The 20,912-nt window shown below is 32.3% G+C and overlaps 2 protein-coding genes across 3 annotated transcripts in view; both read right to left on the bottom strand.

Annotated features, from left to right (window-relative positions):
• strat (RAB interacting factor STRAT) overlaps positions 1-20,912 on the bottom strand; it is a 54,810-nt gene that overhangs the window by 6,819 nt on the left and 27,079 nt on the right. For both annotated transcript variants that reach the window (XM_067284468.1, XM_067284469.1), the window contains exon 3: positions 398-580. In XM_067284468.1, the coding sequence (XP_067140569.1) occupies positions 398-574 (177 nt within the window). In that variant the 5' untranslated portion in view covers positions 575-580. The remainder of the gene's footprint in view (positions 1-397; positions 581-20,912) is intronic.
• On the bottom strand, positions 10,869-14,997 carry Pex16 (peroxin 16). The gene is made up of 2 exons (XM_067284467.1): positions 14,863-14,997; positions 10,869-13,042 (listed from the first exon to the last, which is right to left on the bottom strand). The coding sequence occupies exon 2, from the start codon at positions 12,977-12,979 to the stop codon at positions 11,939-11,941; it is 1,041 nt and encodes a 346-aa protein (XP_067140568.1). The 5' UTR covers positions 12,980-13,042; positions 14,863-14,997; the 3' UTR covers positions 10,869-11,938.

Below are 20,912 nucleotides of genomic sequence, written 5' to 3'. Positions count from 1 at the left end.
AGTCCATAATGCAATATTTGTTAAGAACCATGGAAGACCTGCTGTGATTCTGTCTGAGGTACATACATCATACTGTTGTGCAACCTTACATCCTATGTGTACAGTTCGTAACACCCGATGGCGTCGTCTATCTCGGCACTGGTGCATTACTATTGACGTTAAGTCCATACGTTAATAGAACTGTTGTTGTTCTTTGTTTTGATAGGAATCCTTTCTCAAAGTTTGTCTCTGTAGTTTGGAACCACCATATATAATGCCCTGGTAAAAATAATAGCAAGTATAAGTTGTATATTTTTTTTAATAAATAAACAATTTAAAATTCATTATATTAATAAAAATAATAGAAAACATTTGCATCACACAAAGGAAATTGTAAACTTCGTTATATCTTACTTACTTCAATTTCTACGTACGTTGCATTATTCGGTTTAAGTATTTTCGACGAACATCTCTGACATATGATAGTTTGTTGATTCTTGCTGTCTTTTGTTAAATTAATATCTGCAAGAGATGACTGGTTATTTGTTTCTGATCCGTCTTTGTTCTGTAAACTTTCTTTTTCATCTTCTTCCATGATATTCTAAAGAAGAAAATTTTTAATTAATATTTTTCATTAAATTATTTAATCAATGTTCGTCGGTAGAAATTTTCCTTTAATATCCAAGAAAGTATTAATGTGCGACAGAACTTTGTTAATCTGGCAACCTCTAGCCAATAATCTGGTATTGTCCAATAATAATCCAGCATGCTAGTACTCTACAAATTGGAATTTCTTTGGATACATAGTGCACTAATCACAAGCAGGAATTGAGGCAAAGGTGGGGTGCAGCACAATGTACGGACTGATTAAAGAGCATGTGTAAATAAACTGAAAGCACTGGTACAATACGTAAGGCAGTGTCTGTAATGTTTGGATTGTAGTCTAATTGAATTTTGCAAAGTACAAAAGCATCCAGTAATCTGAAACTTTTGATAAACTGGCACCTCTGTAGTCCCAGGTACTGGATTAACAAATTTTATAGTATTTTTTAAGATTACTTACATAAAATATAAATCAAAATATGATTTTCACTTATTAATTTCACACGGAGACAGCAGGACTTTCTGGCAGCCTTATACGTAGTGATTCAGAAGTCTCCAGACAAAACAGAGTGCACAAAGGGACATATTTGTCATGTGTTTGCACACATACCATATGCATTAATGTGCATTTATTGATAAGAAAACATTTGTACTTGCATTTAATTAAATGGTACTCACAAAGATTATATTCTGTGACTTACAAGTAACTGCTAAAGAAGGTGAACCCTATGTCTACGAATGGAGACTCGAATCACCTTGTAGTTTATGTTTATTGGTCCTTTAACAGAAATCCTTTAACCTATTCCATTAAAAGCCATTCTATCTTTCGAGAAGAAAGAAGAAATTATTGCTTTTAATGGAGTAATAACTACAAAAAATTAAATATCGATCAAGCAAATTTTGAGTTTAACAATCCTTCCTCAGGAATGCAAAGAATGTGTTGTTTCTGAAGAAGTGGTGTTATTACAGACAGACAAATTACTGTGGAACAAAGTAATAATCACCATAGGATACAGCATTTGTGAATTTGGCAAGATAAATGCATTTTATGCAAATTCTAAGACCCATATGTATGCACCAATTTTCTTTTCAGATTACCGTGACCGAAATGACTCATCTAGACTTCTGCAGAAGCGACTGATGTCTCGACTATAAGAGAATTTAATTTTACAGCAGGGCGGGCATCATCTTGTTACGTGTGCATTACGAGCTTATCCAAGTGACATTCTTCCAGAAAGACAGATTGGCCATGCCAAAAAACGCCAGCACTCTCCTACATTGGGCTCCCAGATCTCCAAATCTCGTACCTTTTGATTTCTTATTTTGTGGCTACACGAAAGGCCTCGTGTTTGTGCCATCACTGTCCCATAATTTGAATGAACTAAAGAATTGAATAAGCAAGGCATTAGCTACTGTCACGTAGGTTGTATGGTATAGATTATCGATTGAATATTTACAGTGTGACCAGTAGTGTGCTTATTGAATCATTGTAATGACTGCAAAAACATTGAGTGTTTTTCTTTCCTGTGGTACAAGTTTCATGTTGCCGATATTTGTAGTTGTCCAGAAATAAATTTTGTATAAACTCTGTATTTAATCTCGTTATAAAATACATCGTAGTTATGTTCCAAAAAGCACGACTTATAACGAAACAACATATCTAGCATAAATTTACTATTAAACTAATGTATTACATAGGAGATGACAGACAAACTAAACAATTAAAACTTATATTAAGATGTACAGATGTATGAATAGAAAATACTCGTTTTTATTGTAAAATTACAATAGTTATCTGCTTCTTCTGGTGTAATAACACTCCAGAAACAGCAGGTAGTTATTTTTATTGTTCACTAAAACTGTAATATAGTATAATTTATTGTAATCGCTAAATACAATAATTTAGAAAACATGCTATAAAAGTATTAATAAAGCATAAGATAATAAAAAGAATAAAAACATTTGAGATGAATACATACATACATTCCTGTTTAAATGACACGCATTGATATACTGTTCCTAATTGGCAATATTCATACAAAACAATGCGAAGCAAAGATCTTTCGTACTTATGTTGGAATAAATACTTATAAAATTTTGGCATATTGTATGTTTGATAAAATAAGGCAATACAACCCACGGGTGATCTGCCAAGGAGTGTTTCTTGGGCAGACTTTCAAAAAGAAAATGGCTCATTTAGATGTGAAGGAAACCCGAAAAATTCCACACGGCCAGCTCGTTTGTCGGGTGCAAACAACCGGTGTTCGGCATTTTAACAACTCGGCCACTGGCAGTCAATTTTGGCATATTATAAGTTTATGCAACATGGCAGCATCCCTAATGCATCATCCTACTGCAACACCTTGCAAGTTTTACAAATGCAAATTCAAAGTAGGCAACCAGAAAGCTCATGAATGGGATCATTTTGCTTCGTGACAAATCATGCCCTCATGTGGCTGAAAGAACAAAACCCATTATATAAATAAACTTCCTTAGGTTAAAGTTCGTTTACTGCAAACTTAAGCCTAAGAAAGAGAAAAAAGTATCTTAATCTCACTTCAATACTCTGAAGCAATCACAATAATCCTTTGATCTATGTGTTTGAAAAGATTATACTGACAAATTTTAAAAATTATTTGAATTTCATATATGCTACATCTGCCTGATGATGGCAGTTTGACATCTGCATGCATTTAATTTTTTCAAGTAAACAAGTTTAATACTGAAAGACGGTATATTTCCTTAAGAATCATGGTTTGTATGTTTACAGATTACTTTTAAATGCTGCTTCCAATAACACATAATTGTATTCTAAAAATATGTAAATAATGCATGTCTGATATCATTACTCTTCGAGCTATAAAGTTCATAAGCATTCTGTGACGATTACTTAAATTTCTCTGTTAAAAACTGAATACTAATAAAGTATCATACGACTAGCATATTTGGAGTGTCCCGTAAATCTGAAACCACAGATGACATGCTCATCTTTGTTTATTCTTTTACAAGAAAAGCATGGCGAGTAAGGAAGAATAGAAAAGTTACTTTAACGACGACAACTCGCAGTCGGAAAAAAGCAACCAAAGACTGCGGGACTGACGGAAAGGCTTGATGCAACCCATTAAACTCTTCGGAAACTATACACCAACAGCAAGTCCCACCATCAAAACAACTTATTCCTTCTTACTTTGTATCAAGCTATACCTATAAAAGGATAAACAAAGATATTTCAGACTTATGGGGCACACTGTGTAATTCATCAAATAAGTTTTTCTTTCCAATTATTTTTAAATATGGATTTAGACTATTACATATCAATTTGTTTTGATCATCTTTGGGATGTTTCTTTGAGTGGATATTAGGTTTACACACTAGCATTTATATTTTGAGCATCATTTATTACATATTAATCTTTATATAGCTTCATGTTCTATATGCAGAATAATTACATGCTAATTTCTTCACACAATGCTTTCAAAAACAAATATTTAATTAATAAATACGATTTAATCTTCGCTACACAAATCTAAAGTGCTTAAACGTAATCCTTCTTTATGATTTTTAATACTCTAGCAAGTCGGGATAGAGTCTCGGCAGTAAAAGGTTTCTGCCCGTAACGATTCACAAGAGTCAAAGATCCGTCTTCCTCTCTTGCTGGTTATCTGGAAACGGTTACCCAAAGAATGGTCTCTCCGAAGGTGAAGTTGGTGTCGGCTGGGGCGTATACTTTTTCTACTATTGCACATAATAAGTCCCCCTTTACTATTAAAACAAACGTACAGGGTATTGCATAAGTTACAATCCATAGGCAAACTGTAATTTAGCGTGTTTTTCCATTTCAGTACGGTTCCCTGGCAATGGATTAGATGGCTTGGGTCTGTGGAATGACGCCTATAGCTGGATTATTCTCATTTACAAACAGAAGATTGTTACTTATTTGAGACCAGAATGACATCCCCGAAACCTTGCAAGGTGTGTGGAATAATTGGTTGCATGTCTGAATCCATGGGTGCAAGAACAGCAACGAGGAATCCGCGTTGCCCGACTTATGACACACACTGTATTGTTTATATAATCAAGATAATTTCTTAAACAAAAGAAAGAAAATCGTCAAATATCATAAAAAATAATTTTATTAATCACATTTCCAACAAACAATTTTTCATAATTAGAGTGAAAAGTTAAAAAAAAAATCAAAAAGTTTTCACAATTCGAAATACATCCGACGCAGTAATAAAAACTTATTATTTAACGACGACAAATAACATTTTTCTTACAAATAAATTGATAACCTCAATTACAATTAATGCAAAACAGAGAAATTGACTCTAACATCACTTACAATAATAATTCGATACTGTACATTTTAATTTCGTATGATATTTTAAATCTTCGGTAACTCGAGTCAATACAGTTTATATTCTACCCTTTATGTACTGTAGCGCATACAATAATTATAAGTTTCAATACAATGCTCGTTAAAGTTTTTAATTAAAAGCTAACGTTGTCACGTCGTTATTTCGAGTGTAAAGGATAAATTTCACATATTTTTTCGCCACTAGTGTGCAATTTTCATTTAAAGCTTTTATAAAAACTATTATTCTTAACATATGTGTAGTATAATTTATATATTTAAATTCCAAAGCTTGCAAAAATCAACGTTTCCGAATCTAGACAAATAGTACTAACTACTGTAAGGAAATGTTTAAACAAAGAATGCTCTTTGTACACAAATTATTGATTGTCTTTATATAAGTATCGATAGTATTACATTTAATTGTAAGTATATAATTAGATTTACAAAATATAGTTCATAAACTAACTTAGTAATAGGATGAAAGGAGCCAAAAGATGGATATTAATACTCAAAACTCGATACGGCGGTATATAATTCTACGGGAAACTGCGAGTCGTTTCGCAAATCTTGGCCCGGAGTAATGCTTTATCAAAATGGGGCTGGATAATTTAAAGAATGAGTGCAATCCAGGTGTTGGTTTGAAAGACCGTTAACTTTATAATCCGTACAATTCTCATTCTAACATAAACTCGACCGCAACGGCCTGGCCAATGAGCAAAACGTGCCGTAAATCACGCTCGGCAAATTTAAAAAATCTAACTACCTGAAAATATATAAACTCTTATCATCTTATATACACATTTACATCTTCATCAAATAAAGATGGCCCAAAATTCAATTAATCAAGAGATTTTTTCACGATGATTTTAAAGATGGATAACTGTATGTTATATGTGATTCAGTCTTTTACGGCGAATTAACTCAATCACAAGCAATAGCGAGGTTGAGGCCAAAGTTTTAAATGCGAAAACGTGTACGTCGGACTTTCGGCGCCGCTTTCACGTAAGCCTAAAAGTTTGACAATGGCGTTTGGAAAGTCGGAGGAATCGTGCTCGACATTCCAAACGCCATTGTCATACTCCTAGGCTTACGGGAAAGTGATGCCGAACGTCCGACGTACACATTTTTGTGTATAAAACTTCGGCCTCGCTAACAATGTGCAACAAATTCCAACCCGGTTTTGACTGTTAACCGAATCTTGGGCCACTCTGTATATTTATTAGGTAATAAGATTCTACATTCGAGATAATGTTTTCACATATTTGTACACTTTAAACTTTTTAATGTATAATCACAAGGCAATTTTAATCAATCAATTAATGTACAATTATTTATAACTATTATTTAACTATCATCTTTTATGTTTACACTTGTCAACGTTTAGATAAATTTAGCAAATCTCTGGTTTATCATTAACCACTAGCACACGCGGATTGAATTATAATACCAAAAATGCTTATAAATAATTACTTAATTTATAGAATGAAAATATTAAAACTGAAGCAATGTTTGATATAAAATGAGAGCAAGATATTATATTTTTCAAACCGAATACGTAAAATATTTTAAGACTGGAACGTGCCAGACATTTTTCGAGCAGAAAAAGCAACCGAAAACAGAGTTTGACACTGCTCGACTTTCCTATTTCTGCACGCAACACAAGCCAATCAGAACAATCATTTGCAAACGTCACATTATTTAAACAATACGGCAGAAAAGAGGATAAGACGTTTTATAGATGGCACTAGATAGAGTTGCGTGTTTTGTTCGGTTGTCGAATATATTATCATTTAGGAAAAGGAAACAGAAAAGCAACAAACATTTTTCTGCTACGAATGTCAGAGTAGAAAATGTCTAGCGTGTCTTTCCCTTTACCAGTTCAAGAACAGGTAGATAACGCAAAGAGCTATAACCAGATGAAATAATTGGATAAATTCCTGAATTATTATTCCTATTATTTGAAATATTGCATGTAAGCTTTTCATCACATTTACATTTTGGTTTCAGGTAAATATATATGTAATATACAAATGAATATCAAATTAAATATAGTTTGCATCAACGAGTTTGATTGGAAAAACGTTGAATTTTATTGAAGATACTTTCTATAATTCCATAATAAAAATATAATCAAACTTGTCTTACTTTAATGCAAGAATGCAAATCTGCAAATCATTACCAACACAGATGCATTCTCATTACCATTAAATCGCATGGGCAAAGAGCGTAGCTCGAGAAGTTTGGAGATGCGAGAGTCGGATAGTACGATACATTGTGCCGGTGATGCAACAAACTTAACCAGATCACCGTAGCATCGCAAAATTCCTTGTGCTACTTTCTGCGAGTACTTCGTTGTTCGATCACGCAGTATTATTATATTTGATTAGACACTTAACGCTCATAGCAGAAACAATATCAAGTCTAAAGTAATCCTCCGCGTAACTTAATCTGTGCTTTCGGTGATTTATTAACTATTGTTTGCAATATCAGAAAACATAGTTTATCATCGTGAAAGCATCACGAGGCCTTTCCGTTCATTGCCATTTTAAGCAAATGTCATATAAAATATTCAAAAATTTCTAATTTTATAAGTATACATCTAACAGGAACTTAATAATATTACCATTGTATTGTAAGCTTAGTATCAATGCATTGTAAAACTTGTTCTCTACAAATACATTTTAACATTGTCTTACCTCAACCTTAACACAGCTAGAAAAACTAGTCACATTCTGAAGACATATTAATACTACAATCAGATGATCCCAGAAACCAATTATAATTATTTTAAGAGATATTTTACGAAAATAAAATCACAAAAATCAAACCGTCTGATGCTCGGAGAAACTGTACTACTACTACTACAACCACCACCACCAATTTTCCGGGATTCAATACAAAGAAAAGCAATGGGTACATTCCAGTATGCATCAGACTCGGCCACAACTGGTGAACAGCTTAATAAGCTTTTACCAGAATGTCCAACAACCTAACAAGATGGTGGAAGCAAATAGCATTATATTGGCACTTGCACTTATCTTGTCAAAATAACTTTGGGTTGATATAGACAATTAGAAAAATGGTGTGAATAATAGTGAGGTTGAGACCGAAGTTTTAAATGCAAAAACGTGTATGTCTGACGTTCGGCACCGCTTTCCCGTAAGCCTAGAAGTTTGACAATGGCGTTTGGAATGTCGAGCACGATTCCACCGACTTTCCAAACACCATTGTCAAACTTCTAGGCTTAGGGGAAAGTGGTGCCGAACGTCAGACGTACAGATTTTCGCATTTAAAAGTTCGGCCTCAACCTCGCTAATGTAATTGTAGAGGTAGCACAGTTTTGCTTCATAGGAGCTCATCATATCCAACGTCCAAGGAGTGCAACATACATCAGTCAGTGAATATCAAAACAAATTTTAGTATATCGTGATTTACCGACGCCCTATTAGATGCATACCACACTTAACCAATGACAGGATAGAAGCAGTTCAATAGAAGTGATTAAGGCTCCAAAACAAAACAAAATCTTAACTTTTATTTCTAAAAATGAATTTCAAGTTAGGGACGATAAGATGGCATTGAGACCTAACTAATCAAATATATTAAGTATCATTTATTTCATATACATGTACTACATAGTCTTAGCCTATTTGACACTTACACAAATACTTAATATAAGACAACATTTCTAAATAAACTCAAAAAGAGAGTTTTAATTTAAATGTTAAAACTCCTGCATTGTAATCTAATCTTATTTTGATACGAATTATTCCCTTTAATTGAATTTTTTAAAATCTAGAATTAGCGTAAGTGCAAATTGTTTATCAATTGTCGACTAACAGCACTAAACTGTGGTCACACCTTGTAATTTCCAGCTGCACAAACAAACAACTGCAACTAGAAACAAAAAGTTTGTTCTACTCGTGCCAATGCAACTGCACATCCAATCAGTAAATGCCTTTGTGCCCATCATACGGTGGCAATTTTGAAAATAGTTGTCATCGTGGCAGAAAGTGAAAATATCTGTACGGCTTTAGAGTCGAGACTGGGCCGGCTGATTCAGTCTCACGTATGCCTGTGGAATTTTAATACTTCTTTTATAAAACAAAAGATAAAAAAGCACGAACGTGGTGTGAGATAAGCAAAAGTCTCGGCATTGATTGTAATACCATTTTTAGGTTTCGGAATATAACATGTCGATTGTTTTTAGTTTAGTAATGGCATTATTATTTTAAATATAGCTAAAAAATTACCGTATTTTCCAGCGTGTAAGATGACCCCCGACTTTCGAGAAGATTTTCCTGGGTAAAAAAGTCGTCTATACGCCGGAAAATACAGTAAGTTAAAAATACCTTCATTCATAAACAACACTTCTCACTAAAGTGAATAAAAGGGAATATCGATTTATTATAAGGTCATGTTGCAATGGCAACAAACGATGCATGCAACCCATGCCTCGCGCTTGTTGCAGATGCCTGCATGGCTGGAAATTGATAGGTGCAACGAGTGCTTAACATTAAGAATTTAGAAAAATCTGTGAGGCTAAGCCTAAGGCTATGCAGATGCAAATGAGTGCATTTTCTACAAGGAATGAATAATATCAAAACATGAAAATGAGATGCCTTACAATAAGAGAACTTTTGACTTTCCCAAAAACATTCCTACTACTTGGCACAATTCCAGATTTCCAAGCTGTAGCTTAGGGTCTAATGTTATGAGTCTGTAGCTTAGGACATCACACTTTTACGCACGGTATTATTTGACGGAGAGAATTGGTATATTTTAATGTTAAAGCATAGGGACACAACAAGTCTAAGTCCAGTCCTGACTTGTTGGCTGACAATTTTCGCACATTGACTATAAAGTAATAACAATCTATCAAAGATTACTTTGTTTTTCACTCATTTACTGGATTGCATCTGCATATCCTTAGCTCAAGATGACATAACCAAGCCAGGAAATGCAGATGCAATCCAGTAGCATTTTATCAAATTTTTTTGTTTCAAGATTTAAAAATAGAGTAATGATATTTGGAGCAGTTATTTATTAACAGTTTTCAAGTACTTTTATATTTTACTAGCTTGAGGGATCCGCCATTACTCTAACAGTGTCTAACAAGATCTCTCCAAAGACAAACTAAAGCTCAAAAGTACTTGGGAACTGTTAAGTAATTCTATACTTAGTTTACGAGGAGTTGGAGATTAATAGCGAGATTGAGGCCAAAGTTTTAAATGCGAAAATGTGTACGTCGGACGTTAGGCGCCGCTTTCCTGTAAGCCTAGAAGTTTCACAATGGCGTTTGGAAATTTGAGCATGATTCCACTGTTTCCACCATTGTCAAACTTCTAGGCTTACAGGAAAGCGGCGCCTAACGTCCGACGTACACGTTTTCGCATTTAAAACTTTGGCCTCAATCTCGCTAATATTAGATTATTATTATGATTTTAATCTTGTTAGCACTATATATACATTGAAAAAATGGATAGACATGAAATTACCGATAAATTATCTAATTAAAATTTACATTAGAAACTGCAATAATGGAAATTCAAACGCTCGGAAACCTTTATAAGCAGCAAAAACAATTTAATTGCGAACATTTTCTGTCACTTTTAAAGATTATTCTTAGGTATAACACAAAGTCGAATATAACAGATAAACTTCAGAACATAGCATGCCGACATTCTATGCTCTAAAGTTTATAAAGGCATTCTATTGCTGCTTATAAAGGTTTCCAGGTGTCCGAACTAATTAAAGCTTACTTACCCTTAAAAGTAAAGTTATGTTTATATTATCATTATTTTTATGTATATAATTAGATTATTACAAAATTAATAAAATGCCAAAATTTTATGCAAGATATTCATTCGTTAATTTGAACTCTAAGAGATCAATTTCTGTCGAAACAATAACTGATCAAAAACGCAAAATAAATTCTCATTTGTGTCCACCGAATTATCAATGAAATTGAAGTATTAAAAGTGAATAAACACCAAACTAGTGATCTATATTATCACTGTACTGTTATAATAATACATATAGTCGTCAAAAAAGAATGCTACCATTTTAAATACTGTAATTTGTCAATTATTACCCTAGAAGCATGCAACGTATATTAAACATCTGAGTTCATCTACAATCTGCATACAAAGGTCTTTGTCTACTGCCTCTAAGGAACGCTTTGAACAAAAATGGCAACTCCACAACAGAGAAAGCATTTTGTGATCTGCAGTTCACAAAGTTGAGATCAGTCATCATTGCAAACACTATTTTTAATGATTTTCTGAGTTTTGCAGACCATTTCAAAGTGATCTACCACATACTTGTTGCACAATAATGACCAAATCTAACTTTGTGGACTGTTTTCTCTGTTGTGGAGTTACCATTTTTGCTTAAGGCGCTTCCTAGAGGTAATGGACAGTAAGATGTTGAATGCAGATGGTAGATAAAATTTGGATGGTTACTCTATTGATTGGTGTACACCGCACACTTCTCGAATAATAAACAACATGATTACAGTAACTTAAACACGATAACATTCTTTTTGTTAGACCCTGTATTTTTCAAGTTAAAATCCTAATGTATACATTCTACACATATTGATTATTAAAAATCTGTAATTAACATTTATAAATAAACTTTTTAAAGAATATTAAAAATTACTTTAAATATTTAATTTTAAAACTAAGAAGAATTTTTATCTTTTCTTTATTTAAGTAAAGTCATTTAACCTGATTGCTTTCCAGAGAAATTAACAGGTAAATTTAAATACTTTCATTAAAAACATTTAATTGAATCATTAAATTACAGAAAAACTTAAATTTGTGAATTAAAATCTTTAAAAATTCTAAGGCGTATTTTAACAATTTAATTTTCTTAATATTCTATTAAACACGTCATTTAAAATAGATTTTTCTTTTTAGCTTTCTTTGAATAATTTTTAAAGATATTATTACTTTTAAATATTGGTGTGTGTCTAAGATAAAAATCTAATTATATTTAATGAGTCCAAGTATAAAAATAAACTTTTTGCCATTCTGGAAGATACTCTAATAAAGGCCGAATAATTATTCCCGCCAAAGGAACGTTTTCGGCTATACCTCGCAGGACATAAATGATTTTTTTCTTTGAAAATCTTTCGTAAGCGGGCGATCTCAATATGTAGAGAAGCAACATTAGAGTTCTCCGATTAAGTTCAACTCTCTCTCTGAAATTCATCTGTTTCCAATTTCCGAAAAGTTTGAGACTCGTCGTATCCATTCCAAAAGCAGTTAACCAAGGTAACCAAGATTTCTGTCCGAAAGACGCAATGGCGAGTAAATGGGCGAGCGGTCGAACAATATGAAGTACTTCTCCGATTAACTGATTTCTTGTTAATTGAGACGGTACATATTGTTGATTATTTAATGCTTTTGATTTTGCATTGGAATTTTCTGGAGGTTTCCAATCTCTCATTGAAAGAGGTGGTGTAGAATCCAAAGATCTTATTACACGTTTAGAACGCTGGAGGGTAAATGCTGTTTTTGGTTCGGTCGTTTCCGCTAACGACTTTAAATTCTGTAACTGATAGGCAGTCTTTCGTCGATCTAATGGCAGCGAAGATGGAGATTTTGAAATACCTCGCTTATAGTAGAAGAGCAAAATCAAATTAATTACACTTTTAATAATTTGAACTGCTAGTATAACGATCCAGCGCAACGTATTTCCTCCAAGATTTACCGAACTCACTTCTATAAACACCTCAATATACTCTATGATGGATAAACATAATTGAAGTTTCTTCACGGCAGGATTTAAATCGATATCGATTTTTGCAGCCTTTTTGAGGATTGTATCATTTATTAGCGTTAAGAGACTGGATGCAGAGAACATTAACTCGGATACGACGGAAGAATATTTAAATCGTCCGGCGGTAAAATACGAAAACCATTTTAAAAAGGATTCTACTTCGCTAGCAATTAAGGGATTTTTTACGACAAACTCGTGATAATTGGTAAAAATTTCCTTTAGTTTCCAACTCTTCTCATTCATTCCAGCCATTGAAAAGATTTTTAAATCCAGAACGTTCAAATTCTTCTTAACGTTTCTTCGTTATGACATACTCTGTTATTAAAAAATAAAATAAAATGAGAATTATTATAGTTTCAATAAAGTAAAATTTTTAAAAGTTTAATATACAAAATAAAACTTTAACAAACTAATCAGAGATTCCCAACTTAATTTTTTTTAAAATAAATGTATATTAAAGGAAACCGCTCTGAGCAATACATCTGCTTTTGCTATAACTGCACATCTCACGCTTTCTGTAATATATTTTTAGATAAATGACAGAAAGTTGTGATCAATGCTCGGTATACCTTCTTGTCAGTTGAAGAGACAGTTTCCTTCTTCCTATGAGACTAAGTCAAATGAATATGGGGATAAGACAGGACAAAGCTTCAATAGACTGCACAAAATTGAGTGTAAAGTGCAGCATTGTCGCAACAGAGAAAATACTTCACAATTTTCACAAACAGCAGACGAAAGTTTTAATTCAGAGTGTGAGTGTATGCATTCCTAGTCAGAATGGTTCCTCGGGACTCTGAAGAACGTAAATGAAATGAACCGTGTCGAGTGATGACTTTCATTTCAAAACAATCATTAATGACAGACTATTAATAAAAGACATATAAAACTGACACCAACCCACACTAATCGTCTCCTATGAAAGCTGATTGTAAAACTTAAAAGATGACTCACCACGTATTCGTTTATATTACGAACATTTAACTTTGTGTTATAATGAAGAAATAAAATATCAGTTACTAAAATCATTCGAATGATTTGACGGCTCTTCCTCATTAGTTTTTAATCTAAAAATTGCCCAAAAAGTTAACATTTCTTTAAATCTACAATTGAAATTTTGCTTTAAAAATTATTCCGATCCCTCAAAAATTTATTTTTATCCACAAGAAGGTAATTTTGCCCCAACCGAGAAACACTGCACAAGTCAGACGGACAGTTTCCTATCGTGTGCCGTAAACAACAAAGCCTAATTAAATGGTGCATGTTGTGTGCGTCAAATTTTTTTCCTCACTTTCCTGGTAGACAATTGAATATACTTCATTCTAAATAACTATGCTTAAAAACGAATAGGGATCAACTCCTTGACAATTTTATAAATAAAAGTAAAATATTAAATTAATATTTTTAATTGAATTTAAAATATTATATTATAGATAATTAAATTTTTAATAGTAGTTTGAGGCTTTTTGAGACCAGATTTATAAACGGGCACCTCAAAAACATGCCCGGGGGTCTCCGTAGAAAGAGAATACAGAAACAAGAGTGATGTAAAGAATGATTCAGAAAATGAAATACAGCCAGCTATAAATTTAAATGGTAGTTTTAAATAAGGTAGAGAATGCTACAGTAAAATTTGTGAGGGAATTAGTTGCTATGGGAGCCTCTGCATAAATAAATCTGTCCCCGAGGGTTTTACACTTTTCACATTAAGCATTGTTATGCTTAATTACATCATTATGGAGAAATCAGAAAAATTGCAACAATTTAGATAAAAGAAAGAACTTTAGATTAGAATAATTTGTGCAAATAAACCATTACTAAATATAATTTTTCTACTACTTTGTAACAACCTACTTAAAAAGAAAAACTACCAAAACAGTACGACAAACGCTTCCTGTACTTCTACCTTTGTTTTAAACTTGCGTAGATAACCGGAGATTAAATCGGGTGCCATATATTCAATATAACAAATTTCGACTTAAAAAAACTTGTGTACGACTACCAAAATGAAATGAAATGACTAAATTTTAACTTGTTAAAATATATTTTGTTCGAAAGTTGGGAATCTCCTATATTATTAAAATTATAAAGTAAAATAATAGAAAAACTAAATTTAATAAAAACATTAAAATACTCACCTTATTGCTAGTTGAACTGAAGAGAACTGAAAGAAATTCTTCGTAATATAGTCCAACTAACAAACAGGTGAATCTTTTTAATATTTTTTTTTTTTCAAAATTAATTCGCACATTTTAAAATTTACATTAAATTGAAAGATATTCTGGAAATAAGTATTTTTATCATCATAAACATTATTTTATAAAATAGAATATTTTACAATTTCCTTTGATAAGAACAATATATTACAAAAATATGAGGATCGATCGATAAATACGGTCTCGATTTTTATAAAAATTAGCTTGGGAAGAGGTAGAATAATACGACCAGGTTTACTTAATAGTGAAAATCATTTATTTTAATCAATCATAATCATCATTTAATAAAATAACTGCTTCAGTAAATACTCAATCACATACAACCTTGTACAGCAGCACAAATCTTTGTTAAACTAATGTTTTTAGTCATATCCAATGACCTAGGTTTTCTACTTGGAAATTGAACAAGAAAACATTAAAATGCCAAATAAGATTAAAAATTGAAGTAAAATATAATCTCATGCACAATGGGAACGGAGACATTGGCAATGAGGCAAGTGCCAAGGGTGCAAGACATTCTTGGCATCTCTCATGTCTTGCAAATATTTGTGCGCTGTGGAGTAAAAACTAATGCATTGCCAAGGGCACAAAAAACATTGCTTCGGCTCTAAATGGAATTAAAAATCACCAATAATAAAGAAGGTAACAAAAAACTCCATCTAGTAATGGTTTGAGACCTTGGCGTTGAGTGACCTTATAGTTAATGGTGTTCCCCTCACGCACTGATTTATAAAACTCGAAGGCTTGTCAAAGCCCTTGCATTGAATACGACCGAAAACATCAGTTTAATTAAGGTTTGTGTTGCTTTACAAGGTTTATACGATCGAGTAACATTTTACCAAATGTCCAATCCATTTTTGCATTCTACATGCAAAAACACTTTCTAGTTTTTCCTCAATCCATTCCCATGCAGCAACTCAAACTTCAGCACATAAAGAAAAGCATTGACCTTTCGACGCTACCTTTAATTTCGGGAACAACCAGAACTCCAACAGTACTAGATCCAGACTGCAGAGAAGGTGAAGATTAATCTGTAAATTTGGTTTATTAAGCAAACTAAGCATCTTCGCTTGTTCATTACTACCAATCTTATTCCTTATCTGCACCTTCCGTACACAGCTCAAATCTGGTTACATTAGACTTTTCCCACAATTCAAGAGAAGAAATTGTGTTCAATACTTGGAAAAACGTCATGTTGTATAAGTTCAAACTGATTAAAATAATTTTTACCATTTAAAATTGGACACATTAGACTCTTCTCAAACTAATTTTATTAAAATGGAGACCTTATCAATTGATTGTCGTATTTGTCAAATTGCAAATAAAATACTTTTTTTATTCAGCTCAATATATACTTTTTCAAAAACAATAAGTTAATAATGAATCAATTGTAAAAAACTATATAATAAAGTAAATTAAAATTAATACAATTAATAACGTACTACGTAACTTTATCAATAATTTAGCATCAAATAACCTATTATACTTTAGGCGTTACAATTCTCTTCCGTAATAATTACATATAGAACCAAACCCGATATTTGTTAACAATAAGACAATTGTTGGATTACGTCGGGCTATATTAATGCTACTAATTACTAATTAAACGTAATTTGGCCTGGAGATGTGTGTCAGATGCTGTCTCTTGGTAAATTTAATAATTAATTTAGAAGATTCTGGAAGAAAAGAACAGGCTCGAAACAAGACTAACCCACAACTCCTGCATGCCATGCAGATACATTCCCAGTTTATAGATGTTTACATTTGTACCAAGTAATTTGGTCTAGAGATGGTTGGTTAAACTATTATTGTTAAATTTAACGTGAGATGGTGGCTTAACTGCATAACAAATGAAAGACAATCTAGACTTTTCCGGCAACATTTGGTGGCATCATCTGTTATCATACTTAATTAAAAAACTTTTTATATTTTTAAATATTATAAAATGACAAAAAAAACTTAATTTTGAGAGTAGGATGAGTTTTATAAAAAATTGTAAATTCTAACGAGTAAAATCGTCATAAAATCTGGCTGTCCTCAAGACACACACGACTCCCTTTATCTCCCCACCCCCCCGACCTTTAATCACCAAAATTTAATAGCATCAATCCCCTTAATAAACAAACCTCCCTATAAAATTTCAGAAATTTTCAACAAAAAGCACAGGAGTTATTAAGCTTCAAAGTGAACAAAATCGTGCTCCACATACACATACATCTGTACGTATAGAATCCCCAAATTTTTTTTTGTATTTCTCGACATTTCAAGGTGTCCCGAGCCTAAAAATGTAAAAATCTTGGGGAGGGGTTATTTTTTGACCAATTGCCATACTTTCCCTCTGTTATATATAACAGCCACAAAAGTAGAAGACTTTGATATAAAAGTAAGGTGCATTGATATAGTTTGATGCAAAATCCGGTTTTACACTCACTAAATTTGAGATGCTTTGTTTGTTAGAGAAATAAATGAAGGCGAAAAAGTGAATACTAATGTATAAATTTATAAAATCCTCCATTGACCGCATATTCCCAACATCTAAACCTAGTGATGAAAGTAAACTAATTTACCTATTTGTTCAATTATCAAATTTTATTAAAGCATCATATATTATTACAGTACAATATGTTACTACAAAATAAAATATTAAATATTTCTGTGATTATAAACAGAAGGATATTCATTATATAAAATAAGCAATAATGAACAGTTTGACATATCCTTGATTTCATAATTGAAAGAAAGATAACGAATCAGTTTATCAATTGAAGAAATTCGCTGAATAGCTAAAGAGGTAAAGATAAAAGTGCTTTGGCATGTGTGGATGCCTACATAATTGGTGAGTTTAGTAAATTTTGACTTACAAATTCATCTGGGAAAATGTTTTTCAGGCTCCAATTTACATAAATTAGTCTGAAAAAGGCACGACCCAACATCCACTCCAAAATCTCATAATAATTCAACTCTATCCAGAACTCAAAATCAGAACTCTAGAGTAGTGGAACAACAACTTTAACAGCCAGATACAGAGATAGTAAAGATAATTTGTTGGATTTGAAAACAGCCAATACAGTTATGTAAAGGTAAACTAACTCATCTTACATCAAGCAAATTGAAGTTGGAACGATGTCCAGTCTGTAGAAATTTATGAAAACAAATGACGTAATTACTGAATATTCTTTACGACATTCGACTCCATAATATAAATAGAAGAGTACCGATGCTAAAAATTTTCTGAGGTGCCCCATAGATTGTTTTTTATTTACAAATTAAATGTTTTTCGGGACAGCCCCGTCGTCGGATGCTACCGTTACGCAAACTCGGCAAAATCACATCAATCGTCAGCAAAAGTGTTTAAGTAATTACGATTTATGTGACTATTCAATTTTATATAACACTTAATTTTACAAGCCACAAAAATTATTAAGCATAGTTTAACAATAATCAATAGCATTATTTTTTAAAATAAATGATAAATAAAAGTCAGCTTGCTAGTGGAAAGATTGATTAAATTATAATTTGATGTAATAAAATTACAGTATGATTTGCATATTTTAAAAGCACAGAGTAATTATTTTCCACTTCATTAAAGTGCAATAATAATAATAATGATAATAATTTCATGTTATGAAACAATACATTTAATAACAATTAAGCAATTGGCAGTAATGCAACTAATGTTTCTTTAAAAATTGCTTATGAAATTTCTTCTTGATGGATGCTAAGTAATTTGCATGCTTCTGGATGCTAAGTAATTTAGAGGTAAGCATTAGGCACCATCTCGTGTTAAATTTAGTAATTATAATAAAATTAATATTTATTAATTAATTTAGTAGGTTCTGGAAGAAAAGAATCGAACCCGCAACTGCCACTTACCGTGCGGATGCATTGCCAGCTACACTACTAGGACCTCTATCCGATCTTTGCTTATAGAATTTTTAATTTAGATATAACCATATTGATTGCTCATTGCAATTTTAGTTTGAAAAAGTGCAGCTATTTCTGATATAGTTAAATAGAAATTGAGAAAATTTTCAGTTAATTATTCAGATAATAAGTATCTTAATAATTAACAGAGGTCCAAGTAAAGTTACTTGTAACTAGAGGATTTGATCCCGGGATTCTGAATATCGGGATCTCGACCACATTTTAGTCCCAAAATTTTCGGGATTAAGTTTTCCCGATCCCGGGATTGACATTATTTTATAAAAGTTGCAAAATAGACTGCACGAAGTGAAACATTCAGTGCCAGTGCTCTTAACAGAATTGCTTGCTTATCATTTCAATATAAAACTTCTTGTATTTTGAACTAAAACGATAGGCAAGCAGTTCTCACCGGATTACCTGGTAATATAGGCCTACTTCATTTTTGCATTTTTGAATTTTTGCGGGTGCCAATCGATTTTCTGGCGCAGTCGAGAGCACTTTTGGTTGGCTGTAGAGTTCTAACACGACCCTTTAAAAATTCTAATAAGTCATTCCCCACCAGCCTCTGGTTGTTGCATCCAATTTAAATTGAATAATGAACATAAATAATATGCTCGAGAACTCATCTGTATTAAAATTTAGAGCTTCTAAGTGCTTTCTCGGCAGCTGCATATATGTGCAACAAATTGAGAAGCAGACTTGGTGATGAGACACTGGATGCGTTGTTATTTCTCGGATCATATTTTCGCAATTCAAATTAGAATGTTCCTATTAGATTAGTTTTCTTTATATTTAAGAAAAATGTGACTGATTAATATCATTTTTAAATACTTTTTTTTTGCTAAGAAACTTACTTTACTACCTATTTACTAGGTTGTTACGTGAAAGTTGTCTATTTAGTCGACGTTGAGAGAGATTTTTGTTCATTTTCAATGTTTATTTGCATAGTTTGTTACATAAAGGTTTTCTCAATTTATGCAAGTTTAAAGAGATCTCACTGATGCTTGAAAAAGAATAACTTTAACATGAAGACTGAGTGATTTTAAGTCTAGTTAGTCTGACTCTAAGTCTGATTAGTTAGAGTGATTAGATTAGCTAGGTGTATACTGTAAAATACGTTGATTTTTGTCTAAATTTTGATTTGTTGATTAGACTGCTGATTTCTGTAAGATTTTCTTAATTTTTATTAATCCTCAATACCGAAATAATCCCGGGATCGACTAAGTATAATCCCAAAATCAGAAATAAGGGCCGGGATCGAATTCCCTACTCATAACCTTAATTTGTAAGGTATTTACAACCAAGAGTGAACTTTTTATTCACTTTTGTGATTGGATTATTTATTTTTCAATATTTGTTCATTCAGTTAAATTGATTGTTTTTTTATATATGTTATGTTTTTGTGATATGTTTCAAGATTTGTATCTAAATTTTGTTCCAATGTTTGAAAATGTTTGTTTATCACAATGTTTGATTTATTACGGTAACGAGTAGTTTACGCTTGAGGATGACTCGTGGAACAGGTCAAAAACGTTTGTGAAAGATTAAAGTTTTTCTCAGCAAACAAGGAGTTAGAAAATTTGTTTATTTTTTTAAGCAAACTGTTTAGTATCATGGATATGTGAGTTATACTTGTGATCTATAACACTTATACATTTGGCAAAATATTCCTTATTAACTTCTCAACAAGTCAGATACTGTAGGTACCAGTAATCTAATCCTGATAACATGCTGCATTAATACAGTGTGTCTGAAAAGCTACTGTAGTGTGAAAAAGGTTTAAGTAAATTTCTAACAAAAATGAAATTTTATGTATGATATTGCAATTTCTCCTACAGCAAATGCTGGAAATGCTCCCTAGAGGACCCAAAATCTGGGGAGCACGGTATAGGGACCTAGCAAGCATAATTCCTTGGGAGATGATGCGATTGGCAAAGCAGTCTTCCAAAACTGAAATGTCTGTGAGTGAGTGGTATCATCATATACTGCAAAGTGGAAACACATGGTGCATGACTTACAGGTCTCGTATGAAATGCTGTATGTATAAC

This window comes from Centruroides vittatus, unplaced genomic scaffold (genome assembly GCF_030686945.1).
Source record: "Centruroides vittatus isolate TY-2023 unplaced genomic scaffold, ASM3068694v2 scaffold_1209, whole genome shotgun sequence".
Lineage (NCBI taxonomy): Eukaryota > Metazoa > Arthropoda > Arachnida > Scorpiones > Buthidae > Centruroides > Centruroides vittatus.
This window is presented reverse-complemented; position numbering and strand designations above follow the sequence as displayed.